General features: G+C 36.8%; 1 protein-coding gene and 1 long non-coding RNA gene across 2 annotated transcripts; both read right to left on the reverse strand.

Annotated features, from left to right (window-relative positions):
• Positions 1–8,832: 8,832 nt before the first annotated feature.
• On the reverse strand, positions 8,833–10,618 carry LOC124120345. Its single transcript, XR_006858810.2, has 4 exons — positions 10,524–10,618; positions 9,824–10,060; positions 9,175–9,190; positions 8,833–9,059 (listed from the first exon to the last, which is right to left on the reverse strand). It is a non-coding gene; the product is annotated as an uncharacterized LOC124120345 (long non-coding RNA).
• Positions 10,619–12,811: 2,193 nt separating this feature from the next.
• On the reverse strand, positions 12,812–15,106 carry LOC125381444. Its single transcript, XM_048397985.1, has 4 exons — positions 15,103–15,106; positions 14,481–14,813; positions 13,801–14,130; positions 12,812–13,146 (listed from the first exon to the last, which is right to left on the reverse strand). Exons 1-4 carry the CDS (start codon positions 15,104–15,106, stop codon positions 12,812–12,814), a joined length of 1,002 nt encoding a protein of 333 aa, XP_048253942.1.
• Positions 15,107–16,027: the final 921 nt, after the last annotated feature.

Below are 16,027 nucleotides of genomic sequence, written 5' to 3' on the forward strand. Positions count from 1 at the left end.
TAAAAGCTTGTTACATGAGTATCAAAGCTTCTTATATCAGTATGAAAGCGTGTTTTATGAGTATGAAAGAGTGTTATGTAAGTATGAAAGCTTGTTACATGAGTATGAAAGCTTGTTATATGAGTATAAAAGCGTGTTATATTGGTATGACACGTGTTACATGAGTATGAAAGCGTGATGTATGCGTATGAAAGCCTGTTACATGAGTATGAAAGCTTGCTTTATGGGTATTAAAGCTTGTTATATGAGTATGAAAGCTTGTTATATGGGTATGAAAGCGTGTTATATGGATCTGAAAGCGTGTTATATGGGTATGAAAGCTTGTTATATGAGTATGAAAGCTTGTTTCGTGAGTATGAAAGCTTGTTATTTGAGAGTGAAAGTTGTTGTAGGAGCATGAAAGATTATTATATGAGTATTAAAGCTTCTTGTGTGAATATGAAAGCTTGTTGTAGGTGCATGAAAGCTTGTTGTTGGAGTATAAAATATTGTAATATGAGTATAAAAGCTTGTTTTGTGAGTATGAAAGCGTGTTATATGGCCATGAAAGCTTGTTATATGAGTATTAAATCTTGTTATAAGAGTATGAATGCCTGTAATATGAGTATTAAAAGCTTGTTCTGTAAGTATGAATGCTTGTTGTAGGATTATGAAAGATTTTTTTATGAGTATGAAAGATTGTTATGTGAGTATGAAAGTGTGTTATATGAGTATGAAAGCGTGTTATATGGGTATGACACGTGTTACATGAGTATGATAGCGTAATGTATGCGTATGAAAGCGTGTTACATGAGTATGAAAGCTTGTTTTATGTGTATTAAAGCTTGTTATGTGAGTATGAAAGCGTGTTATATGAGTATGAAAGCTTTTTATATGAGTATGAAAGCTTGTTATATGAGTATGAAAGCTTGTTATATCAGCATGAATGCGTGTAATGTGAGTATTAAAGCTTGTTGTGTAAGTATGAAAGCTTGTTGTAGGAGCATGAAAGCTTGTTGTAGGAGCATGAAAGCTTCCTGTATGAGCATGGTAGCTTGTTATATGAGTATGAAAGCTTGTTATATGAGACTGAAAGCTTGTTATATGAGTATGAAAGCGTAGTATGTGAATATAAAAGCTTGTTACATGAGTATCAAAGCTTCTTATATCAGTATGAAAGCGTGTTTTATGTGTATGAAAGAGTGTTATGTAAGTATGAAAGCTTGTTACATGAGTATGAAAGCTTGTTATATGAGTATAAAAGCATGTTATATTGGTATGACACGTGTTACATGAGTATGAAAGCGTGATGTATGCGTATGAAAGCCTGTTACATGAGTATGAAAGCTTGCTTTATGGGTATTAAAGCTTGTTATATGAGTATGAAAGCTTGTTATATGGGTATGAAAGCGTGTTATATGGATCTGAAATCGTGTTATATGGGTATGAAAGCTTGTTTTATGAGTATGAAAGCTTGTTTCGTGAGTATGAAAGCTTGTTATTTGAGAGTGAAAGTTGTTGTAGGAGCATGAAAGATTATTATATGAATATTAAAGCTTGTTGTGTGAATATCAAAGCTTGTTGTAGGTGCATGGAAGCTTGTTGTAGGAGTATAAAATATTGTAATATGAGTATAAAAGCTTGTTTTGTGAGTATGAAAGCGTGTTATATGGCCATGAAAGCTTGTTATATGAGTATTAAATCTTGTTATAAGAGTATGAATGCCTGTAATATGAGTATTAAAAGCTTGTTCTGTAAGTATGAATGCTTGTTGTAGGATTATGAAAGATTTTTTTATGAGTATGAAAGATTGTTGTGTGAATATGAAAGCTTGTTGTAGGTGCATGAAAGCTTGTTGTAGGAGTATAAAATATTGTAATATGAGTATAAAAGCTTGTTTTGTGAGTATGAAAGCATGTTATATTGGTATGACACGTGTTACATGAGTATGAAAGCGTGATGTATGCGTATGAAAGCCTGTTACATGAGTATGAAAACTTGCTTTATGGGTATTAAAGCTTGTTATATGAGTATGAAAGCTTGTTATATGGGTATGAAAGCGTGTTATATGGATCTGAAAGCGTGTTATATGGGTATGAAAGCTTGTTATATGAGTATGAAAGCTTGTTTCGTGAGTCTGAAAGCTTGTTATTTGAGAGTGAAAGTTGTTGTAGGAGCATGAAAGATTATTATATGAGTATTAAAGCTTGTTGTGTGAATATCAAAGCTTGTTGTAGGTGCATGAAAGCTTGTTGTAGGAGTATAAAATATTGTAATATGAGTATAAAAGCTTGTTTTGTGAGTATGAAAGCGTGTTATATGGCCATGAAAGCTTGTTATATGAGTATTAAATCTTGTTATAAGAGTATGAATGCCTGTAATATGAGTATTAAAAGCTTGTTCTGTAAGTATGAATGCTTGTTGTAGGATTATGAAAGATTTTTTTATGAGTATGAAAGATTGTTATGTGAGTATGAAAGCTTGTTATATGAGTATGAAAGCTTGTTATATGGGTATGAAAACGTGTTACATGAGTATGAAAGCTTGTTATATGAGTATGAAAGCGAGTTATATGAGTATTAAAGCGTGTTATATGGGTATGACACGTGTTACGTGAGAATGATAGCGTAATGTATGCGTATGAAAGCGTGTTACATGAGTATGAAAGATTGTTTTATGGGTATTAAAGCTTGTTATGTGAGTATGAAAGCGTGTTATATGAGTATGAAAGTTTGTTATATGAGTATGAAAGCTTGTTATATGAGTATTAAAGCTTGTTATATCAGCATGAATGCGTGTAATGTGAGTATTAAAGCTTGTTGTGTAAGTATGAAAGCTTGTTGTAGGAGCATGAAAGCTTCCTGTATGCGCATGGTAGCTTGTTATATGAGTATGAAAGCTTGTTATATGAGACTGAAAGCTTGTTATATGAGTATGAAAGCGTAGAATGTGAATATAAAAGCTTGTTACATGAGTATCAAAGCTTCTTATATCAGTATGAAAGCGTGTTTTATGAGTATGAAAGAGTGTTATGTAAGTATGAAAGCTTGTTACATGAGTATGAAAGCTTGTTATATGAGTATAAAAGCGTGTTATATTGGTATGACACGTGTTACATGAGTATGAAAGCGTGATGTATGCGTATGAAAGCCTGTTACATGAGTATGAAAGCTTGCTTTATGGGTATTAAAGCTTGTTATATGAGTATGAAAGCTTGTTATATGGGTATGAAAGCGTGTTATATGGATCTGAAATCGTGTTATATGGGTATGAAAGCTTGTTTTATGAGTATGAAAGCTTGTTTCGTGTGTATGAAAGCTTGTTATTTGAGAGTGAAAGTTGTTGTAGGAGCATGAAAGATTATTATATGAGTATTAAAGCTTGTTGTGTGAATATGAAAGCTTGTTGTAGGTGCATGGAAGCTTGTTGTAGGAGTATAAAGTATTGTAATATGAGTATAAAAGCTTGTTTTGTGAGTATGAAAGCGTGTTATATGGCCATGAAAGCTTGTTATATGAGTATTAAATCTTGTTATAAGAGTATGAATGCCTGTAATATGAGTATTAAAAGCTTGTTCTGTAAGTATGAATGCTTGTTGTAGGATTATGAAAGATTTTTTTTATGAGTATGAAAGATTGTTTTGTGAGTATGAAAGCGTGTTATATGAGTATGAAAGCTTGTTATATGAGTATGAAAGCTTATTATATGAGTATTAAAGCTTGTTATATCAGCATGAATGCGTGTAATGTGAGTATTAAAGCTTGTTGTGTAAGTATGAAAGCTTGTTGTAGGAGCATGAAAGCTTGCTGTATGAGCATGGTAGCTTGTTATATGAGTATGAAAGCTTGTTATATGAGACTGAAAGCTTGTTATATGAGTATGAAAGCATAGTATGTAAATATAAAAGCTTGTTACATGAGTATCAAAGCTTCTTATATCAGTATGAAAGCATGTTTTATGAGTATGAAAGAGTGTTATATAAGTAAGAAAGCTTGTTACATGAGTATGAAAACTTGTTATATAAGTATGAAAGCATGTTTTATTGAGTATGAAAGCGTGTTATATGGTTATGAAAGCATAGTATATAAATATGAAAGTTTGTTACATGAGTATGAAAGCTTGTTCTATCATTATGAAAGCATGTTTTTTTTAGTATGAAAGCGTGTTCTATGACTATGAAAGATTGTTATATGAGTATGAAACTTGTTATGTGAGTATGAAAGCATCTTATATGAGTATGAAAGCTTGCTGTATGAGCATTGAAGCTTGTTATATGAGTATGAAAGATGTTTATATGTGAATATGAAAGCTTGTTATGTGAGTATGAAAGCGTCTTATATGAGTATGAAAGCTTCTTATATGAGTATGAAAGCTTGTAATATGAGCATGAATGCGTGTAATGTGCGTATGAAAGCTTGTTGTGTGAGTATGAAAGCTTGTTATTTGAGAGTGAAAGCTTGTTATAGGAGCATGAAAGATTATTATATGAGTATGAAAGCTTGTTATATGAGTATGAAAGCGTGTTATATGAGTATGAATGCGTGTAATGTGAGTAATAAAGCTTGCTGTGTGAGTATGAAAGCTTCGTATAGGAGTATGAAAGATTGTTTTATGAGTATGAAAGATTGTTATGTGAGTATAAAAGCGTGTTATATGAGTATGAAAGCTCGTTATATGAGGATGAAAGCTTGTTATGTGAGTATGAAAGCTTGTTATATGAGTATGAAAGCTTGCTGTATCAGCATGGAAGATTGTTATAGGAGTATGAAAGATTGTTATAGGAGTATGAAAGCTTGTTACATGAGTATGAAAGCTTGTTACATGAGTATGAAAGCTTCTTATATCAGTTTGTAAGCGCGTTTTATGAGTATGAAAGCGTGTTATGTAAGTATCAAAGCTTGTTACATGAGTATGAAAGCTTGTTACATGAGTATGAAAGCTTGTTATATGAGTATGAAAGCGTGTTATATGAGTATGAAAACGTGTTTTTTTGTATGAAAGTTTGATATATAAGTACGAAAGCGTTTTATATGAGTATGAAAGCTTGTTATATGAGTATGAAAGCTTGTTATATGAGTTTGAAAGCTTGCTACATGAGTATGAAAGCGTGTTATGTGAGTATCAAAGCGTCTTTTGTGCGTATAAAAGCTTGTTAGGTGAGTATCAAAGCTTGTTATATGAGTTTGAAAGCTTGCTACATGAGTATGAAAGCGTGTTATGTGAGAATGAAAGCGTCTTATGTGCGTATGAAAACTTGTTGGGTGAGTATGAAAGCTTGTTATATGAATATGAAAACGTGTTATATGAGTTTGAAAACGTGTTTTTTTAGTATGACCATAAAAGATCAGAAAAACCAAATCTACACTGACAAAGATCACTGATTATTTATATCAGAGCAAATACACAAGCAAATAGAGCGGCTTAGCTTAGCAAAAGTATTACAGCTATAAAATGAGTGTAGCTAAAGCAACACTTTGACAAGATACTGACCAGATGCGTAGACAGCCAATTAAGTCGGCTGCGACCAATTATCCCCTGAGTCAATTAACTCGACACCCTACTGAGTGAGTAATCTCGGCTGGGTTCAATAACGGGAAATAAACACAGAGGGCCTATCCCTAAAATATGTCACTTAAGCCACAAACCTGGGGAGTCAAGACACAGGATCCGACAGAAGTATAAATATGCTACGCGCGGCCCTCAGAGAGGTCAATCTCTCCTGGACAGCTGGTACACAACAGACTAGGGCGCTTAGCCAAACTGTGTTTCTAAACACAGGGAAAACACGAATAGCATATACTGAAGTTGTATCTATACTGAAGTTGTAAGTATTAATTGAATTTAATTATTCAAGTGGGAGCTCTACTACTGTCAAGTGAAAACGAAAGTTTGAACATTTTAAAGTTAAATAACAAATTAAATATTATTCAAGTACCTTGTTCCTTATTTATTTATTTTTTAACCAAATAGGTATTCGTCCGAGCCATATCAATTCAGGCTTAACTATGATACGAAGCTCACACGTAACTGAAATACTCATTTATTTGCTTCCATGTCCATTCTCTCCATATTTTGTATTCCTGGTGATGAAGAGGAAGCGATTGTCATTGTAAAATAATGACGAAGTAGAATATCTAGGCACAGCATTTATTTTAAAAGAGAGCTCTTTATCAAGTCAACAGGAAATAATATGTTTACATATATAACCAGCTTTTCACGGGCATATTTCATGCTTTCCTTCTCCGAGGTTCTGAAGGCTACGACGGATGACTACAACAAGGAATTGGAAGAATCAGCTTTACCAATTCAGTCGACTTGATCACACCCTGCTCCGGGGCGGTCGGGTAGCTTGTGGTTAAAGCGTTTGCTCGTCACGCCGACCCAGGTTCGATTCCCGTAATGGGTACAATATGTGAAGACCATTTCTGGTGTCCCCCGCTGTGATATTGCTGGAAAATTGCTAAAAGCGGCGTAAAACCATACTCACTCACTCACTGGTCACCTTGAAGACCCGGGTTCGATTCCCGACATGGGTACAATATGTGAAGCCCGTTTCTGGTTTCCCCCGCTGTGATATTGCTGGAATATTGCTAAAAACGGCGTAAAACCATACTCACTCACTCACTCACACCCTGCTCCGTTAGAGGAATAAGAAGAGAAAACTGCTAAGCATGTAAATGTCATTACATTACATTTGTGCCCCCATTCTTTATATCCTGGAATATGATTGCGGGTAAAGTTTTAATTTATTTGGAAAATTGTTATTACACGTTGACATAAAGCAGTAGGGCTGATGGGCCATTACGAAATGTGCAAAACTGGACACCCCTGTAAATATAGATTTGTCAAAAACGTAGTACTGACAAAGTAGAAACTTTACCTTGTGTATGCCAAACATAGAGAAACACATTTTATAAATATTCATCTTGCAGGGTTACATTGCTACATGTCGTTTACATAATCATGAATCATACATAAAGAAAATCTTTGTGAACGAGCTTCTCATATACAAGGAAAGTATCGGAGCACAAGGAGTATACATAATGAGGGCTGGTGAGTGGCTTATGTCCTTGTGTGTAGTTTCCATATGGTATAGGCTTGCAGCCATCCAACACATCGTCCAACACACAATACAGCTAACACCACACACAAAGACATTTGTGAAAACAACAGCTTGTTTCAATGCAATAAATTTAATGAACCGTCCAAAATATTAGTTTGTCCTTGCGATCTAACAACACGTTCAATGCTTAAGTTTCCTCAAGAAATTACAAACTGAAATGTTGTTTTCTTAAGATAAGGAGGAAATAACCTGGATAATTTTTGTATTTTCTCAATGTATGTATGTCAGTGACCATTGAAATGTATGGGAAAAGTATTGTGTGGTATTTGCCATGAACTTTATCTCCAGACCATCATGCAGGAAGTTAGAACTGTGTTTAAACTGAAATGTCCTGCGCCATACATTTCTGTGGATATCTATTGTTCATCCTACATAACAAGTCCTTATGACATGGACTTTCTTCAATCGGTATGACATGGATATTTCTTTCTTTGGAGTCATTACAAATATCCGGCTCATGAATAAGCCTGTTACGACTAAACAGGAGCACTGTCTCTACACATACATGCAACTTATACGTCTGTTTTATGACCAATTGTGTTCATTCAAGAACTTACGGTTGTGTAGTCATCACATATGTCTCGTAACATAACATACACGGTTTGCTTGTCTGGTTTGTGCACCTTAGCGACATCATCACTAAACAGCATAAAATATAGTCATTATTTTTTCCCGGCGGGCGTAGTATTTTTCGTATTACCCATTCATAAAGTCTTACCTACCGTCAAAACATATGAAGATATGTAGTTACGATCAGTCCAATGAAAGACTGAACGTCAATAAAAGCCAATTTCAGCTAATGATGGCGAGCGTGTTTCCAAATATATCTAAACGGATCGGATGTTTTCAGTTCCTCTGTGAGCTGATTAGGGCTGTTATTAAACAAGAATAAAGTAATAATGAAAACGTGGTAACAGGTTCACAGGTTTATTAATGAGATAATTGTACTAATAGATGACCATAAAAGATCAGAAAAACCCAATCTACACTGACAAAGATCACTGATTATTTATATCAGAGCAAATACACAAGCGGCTTAGCTTAGCAAAAGTATTACAGCTATAAAATGAGTGTAGCTAAAGCAACACTTTAACAAGATACTGACCAGATGCGTAGACAGCCAATTAAGTCGGCTGCGAGCAATTATCCCCTGAGTCAATTAACTCGACACCCTACTGAGTGAGTAATCTCGGCTGGGTTCAATAACGGGAAATTAACACAGAGGGCCTATCTCTAAAATATGTCACTTAAGCCACAAACCTGGGGAGTCAAGACACAGGATCCGACAGAAGTATAAATATGCTACGCGCGGCCCTCAGAGAGGTCAATCTCTCCTTGACAGCTGGTACACAACAGACTAGGGCGCTTAGCCAAACTGTGTTTCTAAACACAGGGAAAACACGAATAGCATATACTGAAGTTGTATCTATACTGAAGTTGTAAGTATCAATATAAAATTTAAAGCGATGAACATGAGCTATCCAGCGGATCATTAAGGGCATACCACGAGCTAGGTACAATAATTGAAGAGGCAAAATGATTACAAATAAATGAGAAATATGTGAGTGTACATATAAAGTCCCCGAACGTCTGAAAATCATAGTTACAAAGACATTTTCAACACAAGAATAAGATAGCAAACATATTAATAGATAACATACATCCATTCAATACATATTATGAGTGTGCCAGTAAATCACAAGAGAATGAAATAATCGGGGGCAACTCATTCCCTAACACAGAATGTAATGACACTGGACACTGACGACCGCCGGACTTAACTGAGCGGTGTCGGAAATAAATCCAGGAAGCAGAGAGGTCACAAGACTTACAAAAGCAAAATAACGACCCGGTTACACTATGTTCACTTTAATCGTGCCCAGATTCTTAGCTATTGTCAATAGTGGCGTATCCTTCATTCCTGTCGTAAATCGGAGTGATATACGATACTTGAAGCCTGTGGACAAGAACAGATCCTTTTTTATCAGCACACAATTTTCATTGATACATCATTGAATAACAATTGATATGAAGAATCAAATAGCCGGTTTAAGTTTGTTGGTAATGCTTACCTTCTGTTCCCGATCCCTGAAATTGAAACACTGATTTTAGTTTAGATAAACAATGGCCCATCGACAATAAGTGATCAGCCAAGCTTCTAGTGGAATGTTTATTACAACTGCTGAATTATCGGAATAAAGGTACGTTTGAAAAAACAAAATAAAATAATAATATTTGATTTAAAATTATTCTTTTTGAAATCATAGCCTTTACATTTCTCACAAAAGTAACTTTTCCCGCTTGACTTGTGAGTGTGTTCTGCAGATGTGATATCAGTAAATCACGGTACATGCTGAGGGTTTTGGGACAGTCAGATTTTATGGTGTTGTTTGTTTGTTGATTTACGCCTTACTCAGCAAAATTTCAGCCATATTACGACGGTCTACATAATCGAGTATGCAGAAAATTCAGACACTGCGTCAAAGACATCGATCAGAAGGACACGATGACAAGCAATCAATCAAATCACTGAGCCTCACCACGCAATCCACTAAGTAGCCTCTTACAAGCATTGGTTGCTATATTCTTACCCTCCCAACGGGTTTTGGGGCAAGTGGAAGAGAATGATGTAGGTTCCTATTGAAAGAATCACAAGAGGTTTTATTGTGGAGCTTATTGATTTCCTGTTCAATTATAATTGTTAAAGCTTTGGTCCCTCACCTTTCTGTCGTTTGCGTCTCACAAGACAAATTATGGCTGTGACGATGATGCTGACAACTGAGCTCGAAGCCGAATACCCGACAATGGTGATGACAGAAGTTCCTTTCCTTGTTTCATTCTTGCTGGGGTCAGGAGGGAATGAAGCGTGGACCGTCTGTGTGATGATGGTTACATTTCCTTGCACAAACCCTGTCGGGATAATATTTTCTGTGACGTTCTGTTTATCTCCTTGTATTTCTAGAACAAATATGTGCATGTACAATAAATATATACAACACCGTACATTTAGTTTTGCATATGAAATGGATCATTACAGTAACATTTGAGGATATTAAAATTACGTATTCAGGTTTCATCATAATTGCAAATGAGACCGAAGAGATTAAGAAACAGCAAATATGAGATATTGTATTTGGGATGATACAATGTATAACCTTCAGCTATGTCTTGTTGTTTTTGTTGCGTCAGCAAAATTACAGCAATATCACAGCTGCCGGTAAGTAATCGAGTCTTGGCCACACAAACCAGGCACTGACGGAAGGAGCAATGACCCGCGCCGTACGCTTACATGTAATCAATGAAGTCACAGGGGCTGACTACCAGACACTCCTTAGGTTTTCTGGGACAACCAAGTCAAACACAGATCCCCACGGCGTGCCAACAGTACAGTAGTGATCGTTATTAAACAAATTAAGCATACCTGTATATTCATCGGATACAAATGTTGCTGTGGTAGATGTATCTAAGTTTGAGTGAATGGTAGAAGTCAACAGTTCATCTTTTGCTATTTCGACATTTGAAAGAGCTGCAACACAAACATAGTCTACAGAACACTTAATAAATATCTGCTTATCGTGTAAAATTATATTTTATTGTAAAACTGTAACTGATTATGCTCATTCAATAAGGAGTCTTAGTTCCACACAAGTCTTCTTCATAATGTGTACAATAGTCTATTCGTGGCCAAATAAAAAGGCATAATTTTATGAGAGAGTGAGTGAGTTGGGTTTTACGCCGCTTTTAACATTATTCCAGTTATATCACGGCGTGTCAGCTTAATGTAGGAGGAAACTCATTCGGTGGAACTCGGTGAGAAAGCTGTGATTGAGAGAGTGAGTTGTGTTTAACGCCGCTTTTAATAGTATTCGATTTATATCACGGCGTGTCAGCTCAACTGGGAGGAAAGCCCGAAGTGATGCAGGTCTTAGACGTTTACCATTTCAGTGAAACCCACGAGCACGGGTATGGTGCTGACAAACCTAGAAACATAATCGGGGCGAACCGGGATTCGAACCCAAAATCATAGGTTTCTGGCGTACCAAAGGGACGCAACTCAGCGAATTGCGGCGCCTTAGACGAGTGGGCCACCCTGCCCACTCAAAAATTAATGAAGATGCACGGTGCCCCAGCTATCAATCATCTGCTCAAAATTGACAATTTGGAGTAACATAACATGCAAGCTAACTATACTTATGACAATACTAGTTGCTGACAATATGAATCATAATAAATACATAAATACAACATCAACCTTTCAACAAGGAGTTTAAAAAATGAGCGAAATAAGGTGACGTTTTCCATTTAGGCAGACTTCCGTTACTGTCATATATGATAGCAATTGCAAACGGTATGTAGACAGTCAGTTTAGTTGGTTGTTACAAATGATTTTAACGAAAGCCGATGATTAAAAACTAGAATGTACAACAGATTCTCATACTAGTGTTGAAAACTGCATCAGTTTTGAACGTTTGAACAGTAACAGTATCATCTGAAATTTTCAAAAAAATTTTTTAAGGTAAATCAAGTATCGCGTGTATGATATATGGATCACAGATATTACTACCTGTTTTGTATTATCTATTTTATCTTTAATGCTGTAATTGTATGTATTCAGCAAATAAATTCGACAAAACCGTTTCCATATTCATAAATAAATCTCGATTGTACGATTCCGACTATATCATCAGCATGTGTTAATAATCACTACCAAACAGTGGACCATTGAAGATCCGGGGTAGAATTGGTCTTCAGCAATCCATGCTTGCCGTAAAAGGTGACTATGCGTGTCGTAAGAGGCGACTAACGGTATCGAGGGTCAGGCTCGCTGACTTGGTTGATGCATGTCATCGGTCCCAATTGTATGGATCGATGCTCATGATGTCAATGACTGGATTGTCTTGGTCCAGACTCGATTACTTACAGACTGCCGTCATATAGCTGGACTATTGCTGAGTGCGGCGTTAACCAATGAACAAACAAAACAAACAAACAAACCAAACAGTGATGATACCAGGTGTTTTCGAAAAGAAATGCTGATGTCAAACAGAACAGGGTAGTTAATTCAGAAAGTCCCTACATCTACAACCAACATGAAATACTCATATTCCCACCAATAGTGCAAGACTCAAGCCACTGCCCACAAAAGTAACATGGGACTTAAATAATGTTTTACTAAAATTCCTAAATAACAAAAGGCAGCAGTTCATGTTGTTACTGATATATGTGCAAGGTTTGATAAGGAAATACTAAATGGATTTTGAGTTATGCTCCAAAAAAAAACGTGGCGGAAGGGCGGACAGCACACATTCCTATATTCCTCTTTCCACTTCCTGGCGTTGGATCATAATGACATATTTTGTCTCACCACACACGTCATGGCAAAATGCTTATTACTGAATGACAGGAATTGGTTACACTACCTGTGGTAGATATTTTGACAGGTCGTGTATCTTGTCTGGTCGTAGTGTCATCTAAAATAATTAATGTATGTCAAAATTATTATCATGAGGGGTGATTTTGGCGGGGGTTAACTGTTACAAAATTATATATTAAGATGGATGAACGGACGACAACGCACCACGACATAAGACGATTAGGTGAGATAACCATTACTCATAATTGGCAAGGGTGTAAAAATGAACATGAGAGCAAGACAAGCTTCATGACACGCATTTAACTTCAATGGGAATTACGTTCACAAAAACATTATTAAATATCCTTCCTACCGGAAACGGTAAGGGTGTGTTCCCAGTCACAGCTTGTATGACCCTCTAGGCTACAGTGGTACCTCCCAGCATCAGTTGATGTGACGTCAGAGAGTTGGAATTGTACAGCGCCTTCATTCGATGATGTGATGACTTTCAGGATCTTGATCCTGGTCCAGTAGGGTTCCCATATGTAGACTTCAGCAGAGTCCATTTCAAACACATTTCTATCATTAGGGTCTTTCAGGTATATTCTTGACTGATGTTGGGGTGTCCTCATGGAAAGCAACACAGTGTCTCCCTCGTGCACTTCCGTGTTCTGAGGAGACTCAGGCACATCTACAACATAGTCAGTTTTCTACTATTAACAATATCTACAGTTGCAATGACATGAGTAGGCTAGGTGTGTTTTACACCGTATTTCTGTAATACCGTTATTCTACACAGCCACAGTTATTGTGGGTCTGTCTTAATTTGAGGGTGAGAAGAGAGCTTGCCAGAAATTGATGCGGATCTAAGTAGTTTGCAGACACAATATAACTATCCAGTTCAAGAACAGCCAAGAACTTCTATCACTTTCTCAAAATCAGAGGGAAAAGAGCAAAATCTAATCAAAACGAAAACAGAACTTTTATCAGTAAAAAAGCTCCCAAAAGAGTGTGCAGCTACTCTCACACACATGAGTCCCAAAGAGGGACGGGTCAACTGAAATTGCTACAACAGAAGGCATGTTCTTAAACACTTAAACCAACCACAACATCGGTGTTATCGGCATGGCTTGCTTATGCAAAGGAGAATATACTACGTCTCAGAGAGGAACATACTTGTATGGAGCTATGTTATTCTCAAACTGGGATGTTCCATTACTTATCTGAGGTAACAGTTGGCTTCTTAGTTGTGCATCCATTTTGAAATTTAAGTTTTTTAAGCTGTGTAACAACAGGCTGTCTAACAAATAGAAGGTTTCCCGTGACACTTGTAGTGAATACATACATTCTACGTTAAGGACATAGTCCACACTCAGGTCTGTGAGTATATTATCCCCGACCACTGTCTGACAAGTGTATCTGTCTGCTCTGTCCTTCCTTGTCACGCCACCGATAGTCAGAGTGCTGTTCATGTATCGCCCGCCTCTACATCTCCTGCTACCAGACACCAACTGATGCCTGCCTCCATTCTCCACACTCGTTCTGTTCCTCCTCCAGACAAAGTTTATGGGCAGGTTCCAACTGGGGTAACTTTTCAGAAAGGAGTTGCATGTCAGATTAACAGAACCGCCAAAGGATACCTTTTCCGGGCTCTCGATATAAGGTTCTTGAACTCCTGTTGAAAAAAAATAACCATATATGCAAATGGAGTGGCTTATCAAATACATCTGTAAGTGTGTTGTAAATGCTGTCATGATAGGGTTCAATGCCGATATCGGTTTGATGATATCACCAACGTAAATATACATTGTCAATGCAAAAGAAACAACAGTCTAGATTATCCGCCGAAACATTTGGCGAAAAGGGCGAAATATCTGTGGAATTTATATGCCTTTTTACATGCTTTTTTTCTGGAAACATTAATACCTTGTTACAGCTGCCCTGGTCTGTGACTTTTGATACATTGTGTAGACTTAGGTACCATACTCAAATTCCGGATAGTGTTTCTGTAAATGAACTACTTACGTATCACAACCAGCTGTTGCCCACAGTTGGGAATCTTTGTTCCTGGACGTTGTGGTGAACCAAGGTAGCAGCTGTACTGACCAAAGTCGTGGTCGTCAGCGCTACTGAGCACAAAGCTGAAGAGACCAGTTCCTGAGGGTGTTATATTTCCCGTGAATTCCAGTCTTGATTTTAGTTTCTCATTGGCAATGTTGAATTCGTTATAGTTCGTTATGTGAAACACTGTTTCCTTCCAAAAATCGTTTCTGATAAAAAAGTCTTTGTTTCCAGATCCATGCAAATTCCAAGCCAGAGTTGCTGTTTTTCCAAAACGAATATAAACATTTGACGCAGCTGAAAGATAAATGCGTCAAATAAAAACATTTACAATTCAATTGCTTTTCCAAACTACTACACATTTACTGAAACACCAATTTAAATACTTGTAAAATAGTTACAGAACACCCGCAATTGGATGATTACAGTTGTTATACCTACCAGCCAAGACAAATTAAATATAGCCATATGAAAAAACGGGTGTTCTTAAACCTATTTTGTGTGGTATATTTATGCATTTACATCGCATGTAGTAGCAAAGTTACATGTACTTAGGGTGTATCCATACTATTTGCCTAATACATACCCATCACGATAAGTGTCTGTCCACAATTATCAATTATGAATCCTCTGTTATCCGGCGACCGCGAATAACACTCATACCGGCCTTCGTCCTGAAACTTGACATCTCTGATGATACATCTGAACAATCCTGTTCCAGAAGATGATATGTTCCCTGTAAATGTGATCCTAGATTCTGAGTTCACGTCAGTGACATTATTGTAGTTGGTTATATGGAATATGGCTTTCCTTGCGCGTGTGTTCCAAACGGTGTACTCGTTGGTTGTAGGTCTGGGTAGAGACCATGACAGTGTAGCATTTTCTTCAACGGTAACGTTTGCTGAAAGGCAACAAGAATAGTTTTAGCTATAGAATGCTATTGTAAATGGAAGTGTAAAGATACAATCACGCGTGTACGTTCCTGCAGATTGTTTCTAACAAGCATATCCACGACGTGTATTGTGTACTTGACATTTTGAATATGACAATGTTTGGGTTCCATACAGTGAATGAGAGGTGTCCCGTGTCATTGATCGTGGCGTATTGTTTATTTCTGTTTAGTGCGTAATGTTATAACTTGTCACATATTAACTGAGTTTTTGTATGAACATTTATCTGTTGAGTTTTTTTGTTGGACCCCCGTCTACATATAAGTCTAAGATGAAATTTTCCATTTTCTTCGTGAGTGAGTGAGGTGGGTTTTATGCCGCTTTTAACATTATTCCATTTATATCACAGTGTGTCAGCTTAATGTGGGAGGAAAGCCCGAAAGTGTTGCGGGTCTCAGGCGTTTTACACTTTAACCACCCACGAGCACCGGTATGGTGCCGACAAACTTAGAAACATAATCAAGGCGAACCGGGATTCGAACCCAGAATCCTAGGTTTGACTCATGGACGCAACTCTGCACATACAATTATTCATAATTAATTGTACACCATTTATTGGAA

Source organism: Haliotis rufescens, unplaced genomic scaffold (assembly GCF_023055435.1).
Source record: "Haliotis rufescens isolate VD_foot unplaced genomic scaffold, xgHalRufe1.0.p SCAF_18, whole genome shotgun sequence".
Classification (NCBI taxonomy): Eukaryota; Metazoa; Mollusca; class Gastropoda; order Lepetellida; family Haliotidae; genus Haliotis; species Haliotis rufescens.

Coding starts and splice junctions, on each gene's coding strand:
- LOC125381444 (XM_048397985.1), bottom strand. Junction 14,131..14,480: donor GCAACAGCTGGTTGTGATAC/GTAAGTAGTTCA, acceptor TTTTTTCAACAG/GAGTTCAAGAACCTTATATC. Junction 13,147..13,800: donor CTATGTCCTTAACGTAGAAT/GTATGTATTCAC, acceptor ACTATGTTGTAG/ATGTGCCTGAGTCTCCTCAG.